At 36.2% G+C, this 24,952-nt stretch overlaps 1 protein-coding gene and 1 long non-coding RNA gene across 2 annotated transcripts; both read right to left on the minus strand.

Moving 5' to 3' along the window:
- Positions 3,482-7,389, minus strand: LOC109345853 (cytochrome P450 82A3-like). The gene is made up of 3 exons (XM_019585096.1): positions 6,812-7,389; positions 5,988-6,400; positions 3,482-4,226 (listed from the first exon to the last, which is right to left on the minus strand). Exons 1-3 carry the CDS (start codon positions 7,347-7,349, stop codon positions 3,603-3,605), a joined length of 1,575 nt encoding a protein of 524 aa, XP_019440641.1. The 5' UTR covers positions 7,350-7,389; the 3' UTR covers positions 3,482-3,602.
- Positions 13,706-23,641, minus strand: LOC109344919. Its single transcript, XR_002107362.1, has 4 exons — positions 23,631-23,641; positions 17,668-17,674; positions 14,042-14,044; positions 13,706-13,829 (listed from the first exon to the last, which is right to left on the minus strand). It is a non-coding gene; the product is annotated as an uncharacterized LOC109344919 (long non-coding RNA).

The following is a 24,952-nucleotide window of genomic DNA, read 5'->3' on the forward strand; positions in this document are numbered from 1 at the left end:
ACATTCATAATAAGGCATGTCAACTGACGAATCCCTCTTTGGATTGATTCATCAGTCACATGTACAAAACTTTAGAATTATGACATGTTTATCATCATAGGTGTATATGATCTTCGGCCAAATATTAACTTTCCTTTGGGCCAAATATTAACTTCATTTGGCTCACTTGAAATAATAGACAACTTAGTGGACAACCACATAATAACCAAAGTCAGTGCACAAAGATACCAAAACCCCATAAATCTTTAATTTTCGCTTGGGCGAGCGATTTCTCGCTTGAACGAAAAATATTCCATGCTTCTGCTCAATTCTCGCTTGAGCGCGGGATTTCTCGCTTGAGTGAAAAAAAATACCATGCTTCTGCCCAATTCTCGCTTGAGCGCGGGATTTCTCGCTTGAGCGCAAGCACTGTGACAGCACATGAACAATGCGATTTCTGCATCGTTTTTCTCCGAAAAATCATCCAAAAATCAAGAAAACAGCAGAAAAAGAATGTTCATTCATTTCAAATCCTTTTGTATTCATAAGGAAAGACATGAATGACAATCTTAATCGATTCATGGCAAAAAATGAAAACATCAAATCCCTAAATCAATCCTAATTTGGGAAAGAACATGAAAACCTAATTTCAAACATGAATCAAATTGGGGTGGCTCTGATACCACTTGATGGAGAAATTTCTCCATCCGAAATCCATAGATTAAACGCGGAAGTCCTTATGACCATGGCTTTGTTCCCATAACCTAATGTTTATACCCATACATAAATCCAAATGGAACAACAATGGTCCAGACCGAAGAAACCCCAAATGAGTTCATGGTGAAGAAGAAGAACATACCTTGTTGATCCATTTCTGGAATCTCGAAGGTATGAGGGTGAGATGATATTCCAGATGTTAGAGCACCTTACGGTTTTCCTTATGCTTCTCTATAGGGGAATGAGAAAGCTCTCTTGAGTTTTTCTTGATGGTGTGTTGTGTTAGAATGGGAGCCTTATGGTTGCCTTATGCCTTATATGCCCAAATGGATGAGTTGATAGTGTTATATCCTTGTTGGATAACACTATCCTCATCCTACCTTATTCTCCTCAACTTTACACCTGAAAACCTGTTACTCTTCAAATGGGGACCATAACCCATAAAAGTAACCCCGTAGTGGTTACTACTTTAGTCGCAATAATTCTGATTCAGTCCCTTCATCAAATTAGAAATTGCCTGAAGGTATCTACACTTATATTATTTCATGACATATATGCCTTTAGCCACCAAATTAATTAATGAAGATCATTTTATATTTTGGCTAATTACATAATGGCCATAACACAATTATAGAATTATATTTGTGACCCATAAATTGTCAGAAATTCTAACAACAACTACATCGGCTCTCTCATAAGTTGACGAAACACTGTTACTGTTGTCGGTTACCTTCACCAAACATGACACAAAAACACAGTGTGTTATCATCACACAGAAACATGAAGAAACTATATTAGTGGTCACAACAAAAACAAGAGCAACAATGGATGAACGAACATTGGTGGTCACCTCCTCATATCATACGACCAATATTATAGAGCAACCAATGTCATTTCGAGTCTCTTCCACCAAAACCCACAAAGAAAAAGTCTCTCTCTCAAAATCCAAAAGAATATGACAGGCTAGATTCATTCAACAAACAAAAATGTGAGTTTGGAATTGGAAATTTTGTTGGAAAAGATAGAGAGAAAAAGAAAATAGAGATGAAATCTTCTAATGAAAATCATATTGAGGAAGTGAAAGGTGTAGAGAATGAAAAATATTTACATGGATGTGCTTCAAGCTTTCATGAAAAGGAAGGCATTCAAGGAGAGAAGCAAATGATTTTTGGATTGAATTTATTTTTTATTCTCCTATTAGTTTTGTTGTTATGAGTACTAAAGAAGAAAACAAAAATGAGAAGGCAAAATGTTCCCAATGGATTGATAAAGTGGCAAGATCTTGGCCATTGAGAAAAAACACAAACACTCATACATCATTGGATGAGAGAGTGGTTTGTGCCAAAACATTTCCTCTTATCACAGAATTCCATGTGGCTTTATCCAAGATGCACATAGAAGCATAAAAATTTGTCATTAATAATGTCAAGGAGTTACAATTTCCCAAAAAGAATTGTTGTTTCCATATTGCTTTCCTAGAGAAGAGAAAAGATATTTAACTGTCAATGATTCCACCGTTAATGAGAGAAAATGTAACATATTCTTTTTATATTTGTGTGAGACCCTCTAAGATGACTCATCTTCTCTACACGGCTCAAGACATGTGAAAATGTATGATGTTAATGATGTTAGTACATGCACTCTTATCAACAAGGCTAGGAAAACTCATTATGTCAAGTTTTATTATAATCACATATGTGTATGGAGTGTTTACTAGAGGAAGAGGCCATTAAGGTGGGTGGGTCCAACCACAACCTTACCACTCAAAATCTTTATGATTCAATTGCTGCTAGAAATTATCCTAAGTGGAAAATTGACATTAATATCAATTTTGATCAAGAACATATTTTGCATATTCCACAACCAATATTTGGGACAAATAAAAAGGAATCTGAAATAGTTTTGAGGGATGACAATAAAAATCAAACCCGTAAATATCCGCCCGAACCCAACCCGAATCTAACGAGATAAACTCGTTGCTACTGGATTTAGGTTCGGATTTTACCCGATATTAAATTGCGGGTTTGGTATGTGTGATACCTACCCCGAATTTGTCCTGAACTCAGTTGAATAATTAAATAAATTAATATATTTATAAAGTAAGAGTGCTTTTGATTTCTCCATAAATTAAATAGTATGGGTGGGATTTGGCAGTTTCTTCTGGTAAGACCACAAGGTGTTCTCAGTTCTGACACCCTTCACATTTGTTACAATTTCACATGAAAAACCTTATGATTATCACATTTTTTATTAACACCTGTATATTTGTAATTTTTGCCAAATAATACAACCTTAACATAAACTACATACATGCAATTATGTAGATATTCTCAACCATTTATCAATATTACTCTTGTTCTAATGGTCAAAAATTTATAATATATCAAATAATAAAACATTCTTTAGACATATTTATTATTCACATATATAATCTTATAATTATCATATTTTTATCATAGTACATGTGTGAATATAATTCAACTAAATATTAAAATGGAAGGGTTATTTAGCAAAAGATGAATAGATCATCTTTATCTTTATTTTTATAAAAAAGATAAACTGAAATTTATTCGAAGTTTGGTAAGTTGTATTGGCTGATTCCTCCATTACATACAGTAAAAACTGAAAATCAAGTTCAAACTAGTATTATCTTCTGTTTTGTTTAAACGTGTAGCACTGATGTAGACCAGGGCCAAGCTAATAAAATAGGCTCTATTGGCCGTTATAAAGGTTATTTCTTCAAACAGGTAACAAACTAGTATTGAATTAATGCGATACAATCGTGTGTAATCCCAATAAGCAATATCCACTCCTATCGGGAATGATTTATTGATTTTATTTACTCGTTGAGCTGAATAAATCACATGGCAACTTTAACATACATTATTTCTACAATTTGATCACGCTCAACCATAAAGATTGGATGTCAAACGCGGTTTGATGAGAACCTCGAGTGGAGTAGCTTTCATGTTTGTCAGGCCAAAGATTTCAGTCATATCAATGGGTTCATCAGAAGTCTTTGAAATTTCAAAGGATTGCAAGAATCTGGCCAAAGCAAGATGAATAGTATGAAGGGCAAAAGATATCCCAGGACATATTCTTCTTCCACTTCCAAATGGTATTAACTCAAAATCATGACCTCTAACATCAACATCTTTGTGTGTTGTAAGAAACCTCTCTGGCTTAAATTCCAATGGGTCTGACCAAATGCTAGGATCTGTATGAATCTTCCACAAGTTTGTGATTAGTCTTGTACCCTTTTGGATTTGGTAGCCATCGATGATGCAATCTTCTGTGAACTCACGAGGTCCTGAAAGAGGTGCTGCTGGGTGTAGCCTTAATGTTTCTTTCACTATGGCTTGTATATAGACCAAGTTGCTTATGTCTGATTCCTTTACGATTCTTTCTTTCCCAACTTGGATTTCCAACTCATTTTGTGCTTCTTTTAAAACGCGTGGGTTGTTTAGCAAAAAACATATTGCCCATGTAAGAGTCACCGTTGTAGTATCAATTGCCGCTGCAACTAAAATCTGCAATGCATATATTTAGGATAGAATGATGTTTAATTCAATGAAGAGTAAATTATAATGTGAAATTACATATAGTATTAATTTTTTTCTCTTTGTTAGAGGGTATTATACAGTGTAAAGATTTATAATACAATTCATCATTTATTTATTTTACTTTTATTTAAAAGTTAATAATGATTAAAAAATAAATAGCAGATAATATAATAACAATGTAAAAAACTATTACACGATGTATATATCTTTTTCTTTTTTAAAAAATGCATAAATATACGTTGTATCCTACATCAATTACACCAATTACCCATTCCAGGGATATATGTAGTGTGTGAAAATAGAAGAAATGGTGAATATCATTAAACTAAATTTCAGGGAGGTCTGTTCACGTTACTTATTAATCAGAAAAGAGTGACATATAAAGTAGAGCGCTAGTTTTTTTTTAAAACTAATAATTTTTTTGATTTAATAATGCTTTCATTGATGAAAATCAATGTTCAAAATGTAGTTGCAGTTACCACAATTGTAGGAAAAGACAGGAACAATTATAGTTATAATGTTATTCTGGCGACTCACGAAACCGTAATATTATTTTTACAACTGCAATAGTGGGATCATGTTTAAAATATCTATAAAAATATAAAAATTCACAACAAAACATTTAAATTGGAACAGGATCAAGTTATAAATTTTGTAAGACAAGATGAGAGGAAAACAACGGTCTAGTTTGATGTTTTGTTCAACCGTGAAAGAGAGTGGAATTGGATCCTCTGTCCCTTATAATTCCTGTCCTTGTGTCCCAATCCAATCACTCTTTGCCAACAAATAAAAATATCACTTTATTTTAATTTTATTTTATAATAATAAAATATTAAATCCATGTATTTACACATGAATGATGTGGGACAGGATTGGGGATACCATTTTGTGACAAAGAGAGTAGGATGCTACCCAACAAATACAGTTGAAGGGTCGAAATGCATTTTATTCGGATATGAAACTGGACCATTTAATATAAATAACTTCATTTTCAATTCAAATTAATTTGGTTCTTCAGTTCAAAAATTATTTGATTCAACTGGCTTGAATTATATAGAAGAAAAATCAATTTTTGTTGGTATTATTAAGTCCGTACTCTTCAATTTTTAGGCAAAAACTAATTTCTCTCGGGGTGTGTGACTATACCTCTCAATAGGTGTAAGTAAAAAATCAATTTAGTGACTATAATACTTAAACGAAAAGTTTAATTGGTAATATTTCGTTCTACTTTTTAATTTCAATATAAACTACAACCTACATTTAATACTAATACTAATACTATATGTAATCTTCTAGCTATATTATTTAATTGTTTAGGTTAAATTAATAATTACAACGCACAAAATAAGCAAGTCCGAGCAAAAAGGGACAAATGATTAAGTTGTCTTATACAATAAACCCCTATTATTGCTATGTTTTCCTTGCTTTTAGGGCATGAACCTAATCGGACCATAGGTCGAAACAAGAAAACTTTTCTTATCACGTTGAAGTAGGATGTGACTATGATTACATATCCATTTTCTCTACCCAAAAGATTAGGATAAAATATTTCTTTGGAAGAGTCATTATTAGATCAAGATGATGACATGTTGGATAATTTTTTTAATACTCTTAATTTTAAAATATGTTTTAAAAAAATAATAAAATTTATCTTTTCATTTTAATTAGATTCTCTCGAGAGAAATTGTACTATAAAAGGAAAAATATGATGTAGTTCATGCTTATTACCAATGATGTGGATTTGATGATGGTATCTGTATCATATTCTATGATCTTTATGCCATCGAGAATTGAAAGCATCACGTCAATAAAGTCTTGATCCACAACAGTCTCGCCTGAAACTCTCTTCTGTCGATGTTCATCTAACCACTCACCTAAAATGGTGTCCAATTCCTTTATATTTTCTTTCATGGCTTTCTCATGGCCACCCAAGTCCAACCATCGAAGCCAAGGAATTGAATCCCCAACTACAAATAACCCCATTAGATGGAAGAATTCTCTCATCGCTTTTAGCCATCGTTGTGCCTCCTCCTGATCAGCCTCACAAGCATTATCATAGTTTCGCTTGCCAGCAATTATTCTAAGAATCACATTTAGCGTCAACTCGCCAAACCATTGCATCATCTCTACTTGTACTTGATCTGTCTTGGAAAGTAAAGAAGCTTTATATATGTAAAAAAATATTTCTTTTTATAAATATTTGTCTATACCATTTTAATCCTCCCAAACTAAGTTTAAAATAGTACTCAAAGATCGTGAAGGTAAGTTAGAGTAATTCGTCTTTGGAATATAAAAATGATCAATTTATCCTTAATTTGATATTTTTAAGGATCATTTTTAATTTTTAAATTTTTTACCATGGTAAAGGATTTTGAGGTACTAAAAATATTTCTAATTTTAAAAATAAAAAAAAGACGTCAATATTAAACTTCAATCTACAAGTCTAAATTCCCATAGTTTTTTTTCTTGGCAAAATAGCTACTCTTAAACATATGCATATGTAGCAATTGTTAAGCACAAAATAAAAGATTAGTTAACTAAATTTCAACAACCTGAGTGATTCCTTTTGTCGTTCCAAAGTTTGTAAAGCTCCTTGATACTGGTTTCTACTTCGGAGACACGAACATGGCTTAATAGCTCGATACGACGATTGGAGAGCAACTCCAAAGTAGCAATCTTGCGCATTTCACGCCAATAAGGACTATAGGGTGCAAAGGCAAACATGGCTTGGTTGTAGCTCATTTGTTGGACAGCCACAAGCCTTGGCCTTGTAGATACGGCCAAGTCATTGATGGTGAAGCATTCCTTTGCCACCTTCCAATTATTAAGCACCACAGCGCGATGTAACCCAAGCATGATTGTGAAAATTGGTCCATATTTGTCAGCCATGGCACCCAAAGTTAAATGAGGCACCTGGGAACCGCTAAGTAGTAGGAGATGACCAATTATGGGCCATCCACCCGCGACTAAGGGTGGCTCTCTGCCTCTAATGACTTTGGACCTCCGTAGAAGAAATAATGAAAATATGAATAAAGAAAGGAGTCCAATTAAAATGGCGTTTAAGGAACTGAAAACTAAAGGCATCGTCATTGGACCTCCGTGGTTGTTTACTTTTTCCTATAGTTTCTTGGTTGCTGTGAACCTAAACTTATATAGGCATTTTCAATTTAGAATCCAAATATATTTTCGGTATTGGTGTTCCCATTTGTATCTCAGATCAATTAAAATATATCATTTAATTGAGAAAAAATTATAAAAACATAAACTAATATTTTATATTATTTAATGTATTTTTATTGGACGGAGACACAAGGACATAAATCTTATTCTTCAGTTTAACCAGTTTTATTTTTTAACGTTTTCAGATTTTTTTTTGGATTGAAAATGATATACCTCTTTCGCCCAGTAAAATGCATGACTGGCCTCCATAAAATATCGAATGGTTTAGGATTAATTCTCCGAATTATACTTTCACAATTCATTTTTAATAAACTTATTTAATTTTAAATCATAAATACATATCGAGATAACTATTTAGTTGAAATTGTTAGTCTTGATAATTACTCCTTAGCCTCTCTCGACCACATCTCTGAAAATTGAAAATCATCCCATCTGATTTTTTTGCTAAGCCTCCCATAGACACACCATCCCACAATTTAGACGTAATCCAAAATCAATGCTCCCCAGCATAACATATAAAATTTACATTTCAATTTCAACATGAAAATATAATTAAATATATTATGAGGTTAACTTGACTTTAATTTTTATTTTCATCAAAAAAAATTATTTACATATATAATGTTCATTTTTATAGTTTTTATTCTTATATAAAGTCCTATGACTACCGCAATACATCTTCATTCTTATATTTCTTAGTTATTACAATACTTCACATATGATTTTGTTTAATATTTTATTAAATATAGTGATTATTTTATTATATTGTTATAGTTGATGTAGAATTAAAATTAGGGATCCCCTTGAATAAACAAAGTATGAGATCATTCAATATTTGTAAAGAATGTGACAAAAAATTACAAAATATGTTGAAATCAAGTGCCCAATGAGTAACAAAAGTAAATGAGGAAGGAAATAAATTATCACATGTCTTCACCATTTCCTCAGATATTTTTTTAACGATATGGTAAATTATCTTAGATAATTAATTTTTTTTATAAATAATGATTTTCAATTGAGAGATATGGTCCCCAACAAGAGAGGCTATGGGAATTGATTACGATGGTCCATGCTCATGCTAATGACTAATGCATGTATCTTATTATATAATTATTATATTTGAGAGGCTGAAGTTTAAAAAACAAAATTTGTAAAATTGTAAAGGCTTTATCTACTCTTTGACAGAATATGTACTACTTTTGTCGTGTGAACAATGTGAGTTTCTAATGCTCAGGTGGTCCGACCTTGTGTTTATCTTGAAAGAAGGTTTTCTTGTATTGCAGGTGCTAACTCGACTATGTCTTCTCATTTTCGCCTTTTTCCATTACCTCACCACTCATCTTTTTTTGTTTCACTCTTTTGTAGACTTTATTTTAACCCATAACATGAGTGATGCATAAACCACTTATTTTTTCACTTTTTCATACATTATTTTTCCCTCTACCCAACTTGATTTTGATCATAATACTTAGCTCCTTTATCCTATTAGAACTAGGACTATATAATAACTTTCATTACTAGCTCAAGGTTGTAATCAATAAACAATTCAGGATCAAGGGGCTAACAAAGGATAATAATGTCATCTGGGATGTGTTTAGGCTAAGTGGGTTTAATCAAACAATGCCTTGATCATATCCATATTTTTCTATCAACTTAGATTATTTAGAAATGCAAACAAAATCAATAGTGCAAGTTATTACCGCTTTTCAAAAATTCCATGCAAAGTGTACAACTCATTACTCAACTCACTCGTACAACCTCTTGATTTAAGATAACTTCATGTTATCATGTTGAAGTTCATACGAGTTATAGTGGCTAAGATGACTTAACACAATTACAGTAGCATACATTTCAATAAATATGTTATTCCTTAAGCACTCAACTCATCATGCAATATACAAGTCAATTCAAGTAAATCAATCATTTAAGAAGCCAAATTTTAGAATATAAAGACATCCCACACATGTTAATCGACAACAAATATATTGAAAAAGATACTATACATATTTTCTAAGATTTCAATTTTAGGCTAAATTCACCACTCTGTAGAGTTTGGACTGTCCATAATCCAACAAAAGTAAGCTTTCTGCACAGTAACACACAACAAAGTACAAAATACAAAAATAAATGCAAAGTAAAACAGTAAAATACATTGGTTGCCTCATAGGAAGCGTTTATTTAACCGCACTAGCTTGACATTTGTTTGTGATGTTAGGGATCACGAAACTGGATCAACCACTACAGTATCACATTAACATGGCGATACCGCTGTTTTACAGTATGAAACTGTTTCCAACAAGAGTCACTAGGCTTGATTGATTTAATCATTATATTTATGCCCTTAGGACTCATATATCTAGTTACCAACTCTTTTAATAGATGATGAATGTTAATGATATGATCATTGAAATTAAATTTATGTTATAAGTAACTATGCAGAAAACATGGACCAACCAACGTAGTAGTGTCAACTAACTTTATATTCACACTTTTACCTTTTGAGTCTACAACCTCCTGGATGAAAGGTTTGTGTTCAATGTTAACCTGTGCAGTAGCCAGTTCCTCCTATTGAGAAATTTGGGATTGACTCAAGTACATGGTTATTACACCTACTTGAGTTTCCAAATTCCTCAATAAAGTGTCAGTTCTCCCTTGATGCTCCATGGTTATCTCCATGAATTATTGGAGGGTGCCTTCTAGCTTGTGCGTTTTGTGTAGGTAAGGATCATCTATGTAATGCACTTCCCTAGTAAAGGGTGTTGGATAATACATGGTTGAATAATCACTATAGCAGACTTCACAAGTCACTCTAGGTTGGAATATGGCCATCTGTCATTTGAGTATTTCCAACTGCTTTGAGAGCACCCTGTTCTGGGCTAAAAGCTCAACACGAGCTAATGATTAGGGGTCAAACGTCTCATAATCTATGTTGAACCTCAACTTTTTGACAAATTGAAAATGTCAATAGAGATTAATAACTCAAATAGCAATAAAACAAAAAAGTAGTAATTAAAATTGCTTTAATCTAATTATGCAGCGAAAGCGATCGTTGCACATTGTTTGCCTTAAGCAAACAAATAAAGAGCATAGAATAAATAGAAGATAAGAAACAAGAGAATTTGGTAACGAGGTTCGGCCAATTGTGCCTACGTCTCCAGGAGCGTTGAGCGGCTACCAAGATATTATTAGAGCATAAGGATTACAAGCCCTAACACACCCATGGGACCACCTGCCCATGTAGTCTTTCTATTTGGTGCTTGTATCTAGTGCACATTATAACAAGGGATGTGAGTCCAATATATAACATTGGTTACTCTACTCTATTCCAATACTAGACAATGTGAGACTAGTGCAATAACATATTTCAAGCATTCCCAACAACCTCCACCTTCATTGAAATAGACGAATATCTCACTCCTTACGAATTCTACACAAGAATTTCCACCTTAGCGAATATATTACTCCACCTTGCTCAATGCCTAATTCTCTTTAACAACTCATCCACATAAGAGTTTGTTCCCCTACAGCATAAACCTTCTGAGTATCCTTGACGATGTTACCAAGAGCCTAGCTCTCAGAAGTTGTAATGCAGCTTCCCGTACCGCCATCTAATGGAACATGTTGCCTAGCCACATATTGCAAGGAAATCTTTCGATATATGGAACCTCTACATAAAATTTCACCAACAACTGTCCTCTTCAATACTCAGTCACACTGAACCTTGGAGCTTCCTTGGTAAGCCTCAAATGCTACCATCATTGTCTAGTCTGACGATCATAGTTCAAAAGAACTATCATACTCCACCATAAGGAGTATACCCAGTGCACATACCTTGCATCAATGCTAACCAATGTCCGTGTCACATCCTTGCATCCAAGCCAATGCCCATGTCATACCCTGCATCTCTACCAATGCTCGTGTTACACCTTGTATCAAAGCCAATGCCCATTTTACACCCTACATCAAGGTCAGACAGTGCCTTTGTGCTTTTTTGGATCTATTAACAATTAACATCCTTCACTATGACGTCTTAGAAACGCCATTAGGATATTCCACTTCTCATCTCAAATGAGAACATTCTCTCAACATCTATAGAGATATTGTCACCACCTGTCTCTAGGTCGAACTCAACACATGAGTCTCTATCTCCATCTTGATCCTAACCCAATACATGAACTTCTAGGGTTTTGGATCAACATATATCGCCTTCACCACAATTTCGTCATGTTTTATTCTTCTTCAACTCATCTACTCTATCTTTGCCAGTACCTTTTCACACCTTGTCTAGCCATCACGCCTTCACCCTCTTTAGTCATTATCTAGTGCATGCGTTAAGAGCCATATATCAATTGGCTCTGATACTAGTTGTTGGTGCATTGGAAGCAATTGTTGTGCAACGTTGGTCACAAACAATCAAATAAAGAGCATAGAATAAATAGAAGAGAAGAAATAAGAGAATTTGGTAACGAGGTTCGACCAATTGTGAATACGTCTCTAGGAGCGCTGAACGGCTACCAAGATATTATTAGAGAATAAGGATTACAAGCCCTAACACACCCATGTGCCCACCTAACCATGGGGTGTTTCTATTTGGTGCTTATATCGGGTTCCCATATAGCAAGGGATTTGAGTCCAACATATAGCATTGGTTACTCTACTCTATTCTAATACTAGACAATGTGGGACTAATACAATAACATATTTCAAGAATCCCCAACAAGACGCAAGTCCCCGACAGCGACACCATTTTGCTAACTGACAAATATAAGTAAAAATACTACCTCAGTGTCACAAACAAGTATCGAGTTAAGGGGTTGTCGTATCCACAGGGATTTGCTAAATCTAGTCTTTCAACAATTAAATTTATATTCCAAGATGGACTTTAAATGGGTTTTCAAAGTTGATTTGTTGATACAAAAGAATTCAAATGTAATACAAGGATAAAGGGAGCTAGGATTGAGGTTCATACTCACTATCCATATACTCATGGTTTAGTATACAACTTCAATTCATAATGATTACTCCGTATAAATTACTTCAATATTACTAAAAGTTAATGTCTTAGTAAATTTAGCAACTTATACAACAAATCTCTATGTCTAGCAACATAATATCATAAGATTAAGAATTATGACTTGTAAAATCATGCCTCTATGTGTAGTAATCCATGCATGCAAGTTGAGTTAAAAATGCAACATCTAAATTGTATTATTCGACAATGTCTTGAGTCTATATTAATACTTTACCAAAGACAACTCTATTTATAGTAACTATGATGATAAAATTATGTTTTATGAACCTTCAAGTATACCTCTATGTCTAGTAGTCTATGCCATTCAGTTTGGAGTTATAAAATTATAAAACTAGTTCCACGTCTAGATGCTAATAAGAAACTCGGATGAGATGGCAATTTGATACAAGTTTATGCCTAGAAAATATATCAATTGTTGAGTTATGCAAGTTCAGAATTATACAAGCATGATACTTACATTCTATTCTAAATTCATGCAATAAGTTTGTCAAAATTAAAGCAAGTATTTTGCACATACAAGAACTCAAATATAATCAACCATCAACTTTATATAAATAAATAGGTGTGTATACATCACGTTTGTATTACATTCAATCCCAACAATGGAGTACTTAGCTACTATTGTTCACACTATGCAAGAAAAATAAGGCCAATACACAACATATGGGGTGGTCGACCCACTAACAAATGAGCATAGATTAACTCCTATAGTGCTTACATTTAGTTCTCACGATCTACATGAGAAAAAACTCCCTAAATACTATGAAATTAAGTATTACAAATCAATATTAGAAAATGAATATCTTTTGTGTTGAGTTGGAAGTCCTCAAATAGTATTGAGATGTTGTCTTCGACACTCAATGCACCACTTGTGCGACGAGTTCACCTCTAGCTAGCTTTTCACGACGTTTTAGCTCATCAACTTGCGATGGGCGCACCACCATGTTGATCACAAATGAAACAATGGGTAAATGCTGATTTTTGCCATTATTTGTGCTCAGCATGGAAACATGTGCTCATCACATCGAGTTCTTCTTATTTCGCTGATGCGACAGTTCACATTGAAGATTCATCAGTTAGGAACAACATATCCAAAATTTAGATCAATCCAATGGTGAATGAATGAGTTATCACGGTTCTACTCAGACTAATCAATGTTGAACTCTTATTTTGTTTGGAACTTATCTTTTTGTCATTATTCTTCTGTATTAAGCCTACAAAACAATTAAGAGGTGAGACTTGACTAATTAAATTTTTTTTAATCATGTATTACTACAATTTCATTCATTTGAGTTGATTAAGTAGTTAAAGTGCCATAAAAAGAGTGTACAAAATATGATCAATTTGGTACTTAACAACTCTCTCCAACTTAGAACCTTGTTTGTCCTCAAACAAATGTCCAAACTGAGATTTTTCAAAAACATGCTTGGATTTTCAAATAGGACATACACATTAAGATTCATGGCCTGCACTTAAGAACATGTTATTCACACAAGTAGGCGAATACACTAAGGAATTTCAAACTTAATCAAGAAATGATATCTAACTCTTGCAATTCATTCTTAGCTACATACTCAATTTGAAACTTTTTTATTTTAATTTTCATATATCAATAAATCAGGAAGTGTGAACTCTCAATTGTCTCCACAAGCATGCAATAAACAAGCAATAAAATCAATTTTGGTACTATCTCATGTTTAATCAAGAATGATATAGAATATTGATCGCTAAGGTCCTTCAATGGTTATAATACGTGGGGCTATAGAAGACATGGTTTTTCGGATACAAAGATGTTCTAATAGTCTAAGATAGGGATAGCATATTCAAACTTCATGTATAACTACTACAAGTTACTTTTATTTTCCATTTTCTTTCATTACTTCACCACTCATTTTTTGTTTTACTCTTTTGTAGAGTTTTTCTTTTTGACTCATAAGATGAGTGGTGGTTAAGCTACATATTTTCCCAGTTTTCATACATTATTTTTTCACTTTTTGATAGATCATTTTTCGTTCTCCTTAACATGATTTCAATTGTAACACTTAGTTCTCTTATCCTATTTGAACTAGGACTAGATAATAACTTTCATTACTAGCTCAAGGTTGCAATCAACAAACAATTCAGGCTCAAAGGAGCTAATAAAGGATAATAATGTCATTTGGGATGTGTTTAGGCCCAATGAGTTTAATCAAACAATGGCTTGATCATATCCATATTTTTATATCAACATAAATTATTTAGAGATACAAACAAAATCAATAGTGCAAGTTATTATAAGTTTTCATAAAATTTATGCAAAGTGTATAGCTCATCACTCAACTCACTCATACAAGCTCTTGATTTAAGGAAACTTCATGTTATCATGTTGAATTTCATCAGAGTTACAGTGACTAAGATGACTTAACATAATTAGAGTAGCATACATTTCAATAAACACGTTATTCTTTAAGCACTCAAATCAGCATGCAATAAAAAGTCAATTCATGCAAACAAATCAATTACGAAGCCAAATTTCAAATATAAAGGTTAACATGTGTGGGATGTCCCGATTAGCACTGGTTAACATTGAACTCAAGAACTTTTGAGTCTACAACCTCATTATTGCAACCTTTTGAGTTAGTTGAACTACATTGCTAACTAGGAAATAAGAATAAAAAAACTACCTCATTATTGCAAACAAGTATAGAGTTAAGGTGTTGTCGTATACACAAGGACTTGCTAAATCTAATCTTTCAATAATTAAATTAATATTCTAAGTCGGCTTTTAATTGGGTTTTCAAAGTTGATTTGATGACACAAAATAATTCAAATGTAATACAAGGATAAAGGAAGTTGAGATTGATGTTCATACTCACTATCCATATACACATGATTTAGTATACAACTTCAATTCGTAATGATTACTCCACACAAATGACCTCAATATTACTTAAAGCTAGCGTCTAAGTCGATTTAGCAACTTATGCAACAAAGCTCTATGTCTAGCAACTTAACTCCATAAGGTTAAGAATTACGACTTGTAAAATCATGCCGCTATGTCTAGTAATCTATGCATGCAAGTTGAGTTAAAAATGCAACAACTCAATTGTAGTAAGCGTCAATGTCTTGAGTCTATACTAATACTTTACCAAAGATAGCTCTATATCTAGTAATTATAATGATAAAATTTTGTTTTATGAACCTTCAAGCATATCTCTATGTCTAGTAGTCTATGCCATTCAGGTTGAGAGTTTTAAAATTAAAAACTAGTTCCACGTCTATATGCGAATAAGTAACTCACAGGAGATGACAATTTGACAAGTCTATGCCTAGAAAATATATCCATTGTTGAGTTATGCAAGTATGATACTAACATTCTATTTTAAATCCATGCAATAAGTTTGTCAAAATTAAAGCAAACATTATGCACATAGAAGAACTCAAATATTAAAAAAATTCATGAAGTTTATATAAATAAATTAGTGTGTATATATCAAACTTGTATTACATTCAATCTCAACAAGAAAGTACTTAGCTACTCATTTTCACACAATGAAAGCAACAAAGGGTCAATACATAACTCATGGGGGTGGTAGAAGCACTCACAAATGAGAATGGATTAACTCCTATAGTGCTTACACCTAATTCCCACGATCTAAGTGAGATAAACTCGCTATAAACTCTAAAAATAAGTATTACAAATCAATATTACAAAGTGTATATCTTTTGGGTTGAGTTGGAAGTCCTTAAATAGTATTCAGATAATGTCTTTGGCGCTTAGCACATCGCATGTGCTTTGGGCGCACCTCCAGCTTGCTTTTCGCGATGTCTTAGCACACTAACTTGCGTTGGGTGCACCTTGGTACAGTCAGTGCACTACCCACTGCGTTGAGCGCAAGTAGGTGAGCTGAGCGTAGATGAAACATTGGCCAAATGCTGATTTTCGCTGGTATTTGCGCTCAACATGACAACCTACGCTCAGAGCATCAAGTTTTTCTTTTTTTGTTGGGCCGACCATTTACATTGAAGATCCATTATCTAGGAACAACATATCCAAAATATATTTTGATACAATGGTGAATGAAGGAGTTATCATGATTTTACTCGGACTAGTCATGGTTGAATTCTCGGTGTTGTCTGAAACTTATCATTTTGTCGTTATTCCTCTAGATTAAGCCTACAAAACACTTCAGGGGTGATAATTGACCAATTAAACAATTTTAAATCATGTAGTAGTACAATTTCATTCATTCGAGTTGATTAAGTAGTTGAGGTATTGTAAATTTAAAATATGACCAATTGGCACTTAACATGCTTGGGTATGGGAGAGTACACTTGATGACAAATCTGTTATTACCCAAAATTTTGGTGCTTGCTAATTTGACCAGGATGTATGCCTGGATATTTTACTCTTTTCATACGTGTTGGGCAGTTGCCTCCTCAATCTTTGCCTTAAGTTCTTTCACTTTGGCATGGTATGCGGTGAGTAGCGGCTCCTATGTTTGGTAAGTGCCAAAAATTTATGAAACAGAGAGTTGTGAATCACTAAAAATGGTCACTTTATCCGCTTCGACCTCTTTTGCAAACTGGAGGCCGACTATGCATGCCTTAAATTTCGCCTGATTAATGAAAGTGGTGAAGGTGAAGGTTAAGGTATGTTCAATCATCATGTCTCGACAATCATCCAACAAGATGTCTACTCCAATGCCCTTTGGATTTGAGGAATCAAGTGTGTAGGTTGTCCATCCTTGTGCTAGGCTGCTTAGTGACACTATATGCTTGGCGATGAATTTGGGAAACACCTAAATTTTGATTATCGGGTGTCACTCATACTTTATGTGGAATTGTCAACTCAAGTTGTCATGTGATCATTTGTTCGACCAACTCAAGTTTCATGAGGATCTCCTTGACTAGTTGGTTCTAACAACCATTCAGTGTGATTGAAAGTATTGTCTAAGTCTCCTTGCTGTCAAGAGTATGGCATAGGCGACCATTTCCACCATTTAGTACCCGCCTTCTAGTGCTTGTACGGTCTTACTGGTAAAGTAGGCTGAGATTTGTCGTTCCTCTGTTTCCATTATTAGAGCGACAACAAATTAATCAGCTAACATGAGGTATTCAAATAGTGTTTCTTCAAGTAGTGATTTTGTTAGAATGGGAGGAGAACCTTGGTGCTTCTTGAAAGTGTTAATGGTCTGCTTGCATTCGTCGGTCCACTTCTTGCCTTTCTTCAAAATTTAGAAAAGAGGGAGTGAGTATCAAGTGGCTGACAATAAAAATTGTGATTGTGCGGCTAATCGTTCATATAGCTCTATGAAATTGTATTATTATTTTAGTCAACAATGCATTGGTCTAGAGTGATAAGACCTTACTAGATCACCATGTATCATATTAGGTCAAATGTTCGATTCCTAGGAGCGACACCAATTGAAAGAGGAAAACACAAACTTCAAAATTGATTAGTTCCTTATTCATAGAGTTAAGGAATACCTTTTATTATACTGAAATAAAAACTATTTTTTTCATCCATATTTTTAATATTATTTATTCAGATTTCATAAATCAAGGTTTATATAACTTAAGAGAAAATATATATAATTTATTTGAGTTACAATGATAAATTTAGTTTTAGAAATAATATGATGCAAGAGAAAATATAAATATAAATTAATAGAAACATAACCATATGAAATGAATCTGACATATATAAATAACCAAATATTATAAATAGTAATGGTAAAATTAGAATATTTGAAAGTTCTACTAGTGCAATTATTTTTTTGTCCATTGAATTTATTTCTTAGGAGTAAATAATATTGATATGTTATTTCAATATAAAAATATTATAATATGTAAACATTTCATAAGAAGCATGTTGCATCACAGCCAAATGGTCTCGCCTTGACGGGGTCAGAGCAATCAAAGCCAACTAAGATGGACAATACTAAGAGGCACACCATCAACTGGCAGATCACACATCTGCCATCTATCTGTCACATCACCAATATAGAACCATCATGCCACCTTAAACAGACATATGTTGTATGTCACTTGCAACTCTCACCTAGTCCCCTACTCTACGACAACGACATGTCTATACTACGACTGCTAAGCCTATTGTAGGCTATCTCTCAACTATGCACAGGGTACAGCCTTGTCATGCTGCTCGACATGGATAAAGCACCCCCTGATCAGTCAAGACTAGCTGACAAGGCCAAATGGTCGGTGATGCCAACAATATCTACCAGAGAATATTTCATCAACTTTCATTATAAGTTAGAGTTCTAGCCCATAAGGAAGTAACACTATTCCCTCATATCTTGAACTCCAAAACGACCTTTTTGCTTGGCTATTGCCCGACTCAGTCATTTGATTCCATACTAGAGAATATTGGCATCGTTTGTGATGTACTTACACCATGGTAAGCACTAGAAATAAAGTTAACCCCCTCAGCCAAGTAGAAGCTGCCCCATCAACATACCTCTTGATGACAACACTACTTCCAACAACCAAGCCGACTATGAAGCATGCAAATTAGGCTTGCAATTGGCTAGGGAGGTTGGGGTGGACAAGGTGACAATTTGTAGTGACTCCTAGCTGGCGGTCTCACAAATAGCCGATACCTACCAAACAAAAGATCCACTTCAAGGTACGTACCTAGCAAAGGTAAAAGAGTTGATGTCCAAATTTTGAGAGGCAACCATCAAGAATGTACCAAGGGAGCAGAATGCCCAAACTGATATTCTGTCCAAGTTGGCTAGCACTAAGAGCCTGGGCAGCAACAAATCAGCATTCAAGAGACCGTCCTCAAAACGAGCATTATGGAAATTGAACAGTTGACCATTACGGACGACTAGACTAGGTTGATCATCAAATACTTCTTCAACGGAGACCTTCCTATATACAAGAAGGAGCGCCAGAGGTTCCTCAAGTGCAGTTCATGGTATACTCTCATCCAAGGGTCGTTGTACAGTCGAGGCTTTTCAACACCTCTCCTCAAATGCGTGGGGCCCGAACGAGTACAATAAGCCTTGAAGGAATTCCATGAGGGTAGTTGTGGAAAACACCTAAGAGCAGTATCTTTGGCGAAGAAAGTTCTAAGAGTCAGACACTTCTTGCCAACAATGGAGAAAGATGCATTAGATCTTGCTCGAAAATGTGTCCACTACTAGTTGTTTGACGACTTTCATAAACCTCCACTAGAGGAATTGACCACAACCATGACTCCACGGCCTTTATATCGATGTGGTATGGACATCCTAAGACCTTTTTTCTCAAGCAATCGACCATTTGAAGTGCTTGGTTGTGGCTATCGACTACTTCACCAAATGGATAGAGGCGAGGGTCTTGTCCTATATCACCTCTGCCAACATTCAAAAGTTTACTTGGAGGAGCATCATTACCCACTTCGGCATCCCGACGTCTATCATAACCAATAATGACACCCAATTTTCTGATTGCGAATTCCAGGAGTTGCTCACTAGCATGCACATCAAACAACACTTCACTTTAGTGGAACACCCTCAGATCAATGGTCAAGTAAAGGAAACGAACAAAGCCATCCTAAGGGGCATCAAGAGAAGGTTGGACGAAGCAAACAGATCGTGTCTGGACTAGCTCCACCACGTCCTATGGGCCTACTGCACCACTCCACATTCCACAACCGATGAATCCCTCTTCAATCTCACTTATGGGGCAGAAGCTATGATTCTAGTGGATATTAGTGATTTCACGTGGAGGTCAATATAATTCAAAGAGGAGACCAACTCGACCTTGATGTGACACAATCTAGACTAGATTGAAGAGAAGAGTGAAACGCATGGATTAGAGGGGCAATTGTAAAACGGAGGATATCAGATAAGTATAAATCCTTGGCGGTGCCAAGAAGTTCTACGCAAGGGGCACTAGTCCTCTGATGGGCGGGCATTGGGAAGGCCCATGGAAAGATGGCACCTAACTGGGAAGGGCCCTACCGAGTCCCAGCCAGTACCGGTACGAGAGCTTACAAGTTGGAAGATCTGGTCAGAAAAGAAATCTCTCGGACATGGAACACTTTCATCCTCTAAGTATTTTACTTATAATAAATCATACAATCCCTTTAGAGGTTGGAAAACCCATGTAACTCCAGAACATATATGTTAACGAGGTATTATTCAGTTACATTGTCTTCCAACTAATACGAACTTGATCTATCAAGTGCAAGTCGAATCCCTCCATGGCCCTATCAACAACGATCCACCAGGACATGGACCAGGTCCCCTTTGGTCGGCGATAATATTTATTGTCCCACAAAGGAGTCGACTACATTTCCCTTAGGAGGCGGTCAATAATTATCTAGAGTGCATGGACCACATCCCCCTTAGTTGGCGATTCTATGCCCCCCTAAGAACATCAACTACGTTTCTCTTTGGAGGTGGTCAACAATTATCCCCTAGGGTGTGGACCACGCCGCTCTTGACTGGCGATCCTTTGCCCCTACAAAGGCATCAACTAAATCTCCTTTTGGCGGAGATCAAAAATTATTCCCTAGGGCGTAAACCATGTCCCCCTTGGTTGGCGATATTAAGCACCCAAAGGCGCGACAAAGTCTCCCTTTCACAACAATCAACAATTATCCCCCAGGGCGCGGACCATGTCTCCATTGGTCGGTGATCATATGCACCCCAAAGGCGTGGACCACGTTCCCCTATATCGGGGATCCATGCACCCCTGACCCAAAGGCATCGACTATGTCCCCATTTGGCGGCGACCACTTAATCACTATGTGAGGGTCTTTTTTGCCTAATCATGTGCCCAAACTCATCACGATCGACTTCTATTATCTCCAACTTAATCAAATTAAGCATTATCCAATTTCTTATGTCCTTTCAACAATCTTTTATTGAATCCAAGATCAAGTGTCACCCTCCATGTTCAAATTGACTAGAACTCTTATTAGTGGGGCACTCGATACATCCAGTAATAAGGTCCAAATATCTCTACAGGTGTGCAAAAGTTCTTTATCGAGTTAATGGCTGAATATAATTTCCTAGTGAATTATACACACATTCAAATTTAAGAAAATCCATCATTTTCCTCGAAGCAGAGATCCCAATCCTCCACATAATCATTAATGTTCATCTAGGACAAGTCCTAGTCCGGGTGGACCAGAAGAACCTTTCCCACCGTGTTATCCCAGGCGGCTCCTGCTGCTGTTCTAATAAAGTCAGCCAGCTCAGCCTTTTTAGCCTCCAAGGTCTCCTTTACCCCTAAAAATTTAGTCTTGTCACCCTCCATGACTTTTACCCGGGCTTTCATAACTTTGAGCTCTGTCTTTAACTCAGTTATCTCAAACATACCACATGTAAACAGTTCTGAGCCTTCTTACATTGGATCTCAACCAACTTCAGATCAATATTAACTCGGGAAGTATCCCACTCTGCGTCATAAACCCGGATAGCCGTCATCTCCAACTCCTTCTAGGAATTATCGGCGACTGCTTTTGCATCATCGAACTACAAAGTGAGGTTGGTCACCTGCTTCCTGAATGCTAGTAATTGATCCTTGAATCCTTCAACTCGTTAACATGAGAATCTCGTAAATTCTGCAACTCGGTAGCATGTTGATCGTGCAAGGCCTTCACCACATCATTCTCTATTTTGCCAACTAATAACACATCCATTTCAAATTACTTTCCCATGGAAGCACATAGGAGGGCAGACGTTCGTAGATGCTTCAGCATGTCCGACATGGAGATCCCATCAAACGTCTCCTTCAATTAAGGAGTAACTAAGTTCTGGTCCACCGCTCGAGGAATCACGTATTCAACAAAGAATCAGTTGGTAGATCGAGACCTATGAGACCTTCCTTTCTCTGTTTGTGATGGTCAGATGATGAAGGTGAAATAAGGGGGTAGCAAGGATGTTAAGAAGAGCTCGACTAAAATTTCTACAGCCGATAGAGCAAGAATGGCCGAGGTTGACTCTTCTATGACAGAAGGAGGAGGAAAAGGGGACCTGGTTTAGTATTCTACAACTAGAGGAGGATGAACAACCTTGCTAGTATGGTTGACATGAGGAGGTGGAGGAGGAAACTTTGATACTTGACGAGAAGAAGGTGTTGTGTCCACATGATTGAATGAGGGGAATGGAGAATCTGTTCTTGGATGGTTCGAGGCTAAAGCTCCATCCCTGTTCCTTAGGATCATAGCCCTCAACATCTATCACACGTTCTTAAACCCGCTCATCTCAACTACAAATATGAAACACAACATGTCATGAAACTAAGCAAAAATACACAACATCAAATAAAACAAGTAATGTCCGATACCTACCCACACTCATAATAAAAGTCGAATTCCCCCTATACAAAGAGGCACATAATAACATGGCACTCGCCTCAATCCACTATCTAATCTTAACAACCGCTTTCAGATCCCGATAACTGAAGGCTCTTTACTCAAAGCTATAATACTAGTAATTCCTTTGGTGGTGGTCTCTATTCCACGCAAAAGGAAATCGGCGTTCCCCGATTTGATTATATGCCCACTATGGGGTATCTCCCAACACCTCCACCCTGTAAAACTTATCCTTCCAGTGCTTGATGGAAGATTCGAATATAGTAAACAGTGTCTGCCTATTCTTCAACCCGATGCATGTCCACCCCCGACGACCATCCCTCTCTTCATCTGTGTTGGTGTTATGTGTTACCCAGAACTTCTAGAATAATAATTGGAGAGTAGAAGAAATCTGTCAGACCTGGAAAAAGAGGGCAAATGCCCGAATAAACCCCAACTTTTTGGATGTAGTTGAGAAGGAATTACCCCAAGATTTTCAAGAATGACAACACACCATCCATCCAAGGGAAGACAAATACCAATCTTAAGGAAGTATATCTCATACAAATAAAAGTTATTGGGATTCCTAGTCACTCCTAGATTGAGGCAGACTCGGTCATCCCTCCTCAACGCTTTCACAATAATCTTACCCTCCTACCCGCCATTTGTGACATGCACATTGAGTGGAGTACCATAGGGTAATGAGCTCTCTGTACCAGGAACCTCCTAGTCAATCCAATCATAGCGAGAGCCTGGATCACCTAGTCTAGCTGGAATTCTGAACTAGTCAGCTCGATCAACATAACGTCTCTCTTGTCAACCTGTCACCAAAGGAATTATCAGAGTCATAAGGTAAGTGCTCGACTAGAACCAATAGCCACTGTGGAACCACTCGGCTGACCAACTCATTAGGTCCCCCGACCATCCTATCCCTCTGGCCGAACTTAGAGCTAGAGTCGAACGATAGAATGCCCAAAGAGTCCCGACCAATCACATACCTCTATTGGGGACAAAAGTGGGACCCCATTGTCGACGATATCAAGAGGACACAATAGAGAAAGAAGGAGGAGGTCTGGACAAGACCTCGACACTACTACCACTAGACTCATCGTCGGAAAAGACCACCATGATTATACAGAGAAATGAAGGAAACAATTACCTATAATTTTGAAGAAAACTCTAAAGTATAAGAGGAACAGTGAAACATAAAGATTTCGGCAGCAAAACAACTCGAGTGAAGGAAAGGATGGGTAAATGAAGCAAAGGACACTCCTGTTTATAGGAGAGCCTTGAAAGGGCCTTCCTTACAGCCCAACACCATGCATACATCTTGACCATCCAAAAACACTCAAGTAAGATCTAACATAGACCCAAAAACTAAGGCCGAATGACGGCTAACACGTTGAAAAGATGACTGGTCAGACAATGTGCCATTAATGTGCCCCCTTTCGTAGAAATGCATGGTAATAGAGATACCACCGACCAACCATGTGTCTCCGGAGCAGGTGCCGTGATGGTGACCTCAGGGTGAAGCCAAGGACATCAATGGATATGGAAGGCCAATAGATGCTCGATTTTGGTGAACACGTGTCAACAGAGCTTAGGACATCAATGACATGGATGGCCAATAGATGCCTGGTTTTGGTGAACGCGTGTCAACATCTACTATTATCGCCCAAGACATAGCCAGATTCACAGCCTGATGTATACAAGTCTACAAGCACACCCGACTATCGGCCATACTAATAAACTAAGGGAAATTGTTTCATCCTAACCAAACAGTCCCCGCCTTGACCAGTCTAGAGCACTCAAAGCCAACCAAAGACCGAACAATACCGAGAGGTACACCGTTGATCCGACACGATTGTACCAGCCAATCCTCGAAACACACCTCTACCATCCATCTATCATGTCGCCAATACAAGACTTCCACATGCAACTCTCACCTAGCCCCCTGCTATGTGGCAAGGACAAGCCTAGACTACGACTATTAAGCATATTGTAGGCTATAAGTTAACTGTGCATAGAGTACGACCTTTACAGGTCGCCCTTTAAGGATAAAGAAGCCCCTAAATCAGTCAAGACAAGCTGACAAGCCCAAACAGTCGGCCAAGCCAATAGCTTCTGCCTGAGAATATTTCATCAACTTCACTATAAATAGAGGATCCACCCCATAAGGAAGTAACA

This window comes from Lupinus angustifolius, chromosome LG04, assembly GCF_001865875.1.
Source record: "Lupinus angustifolius cultivar Tanjil chromosome LG04, LupAngTanjil_v1.0, whole genome shotgun sequence".
NCBI classification, from domain to species: Eukaryota; Viridiplantae; Streptophyta; class Magnoliopsida; order Fabales; family Fabaceae; genus Lupinus; species Lupinus angustifolius.

Excerpts from the sequence above, each read along its gene's own strand:
- LOC109345853 (XM_019585096.1), bottom strand. The coding sequence starts at position 7,349 with ATGACGATGCCTTTAGTTTTCAGTTCCTTAAACGCCATTTTAATTGGA. Across the intron at positions 6,401-6,811 it reads CGACAAAAGGAATCACTCAG|ATCAAGTACAAGTAGAGATG; the intron begins GTTGTTGAAATT and ends TTTCCAAGACAG. Across the intron at positions 4,227-5,987 it reads TCATCAAATCCACATCATTG|ATTTTAGTTGCAGCGGCAAT; the intron begins GTAATAAGCATG and ends TATGCATTGCAG.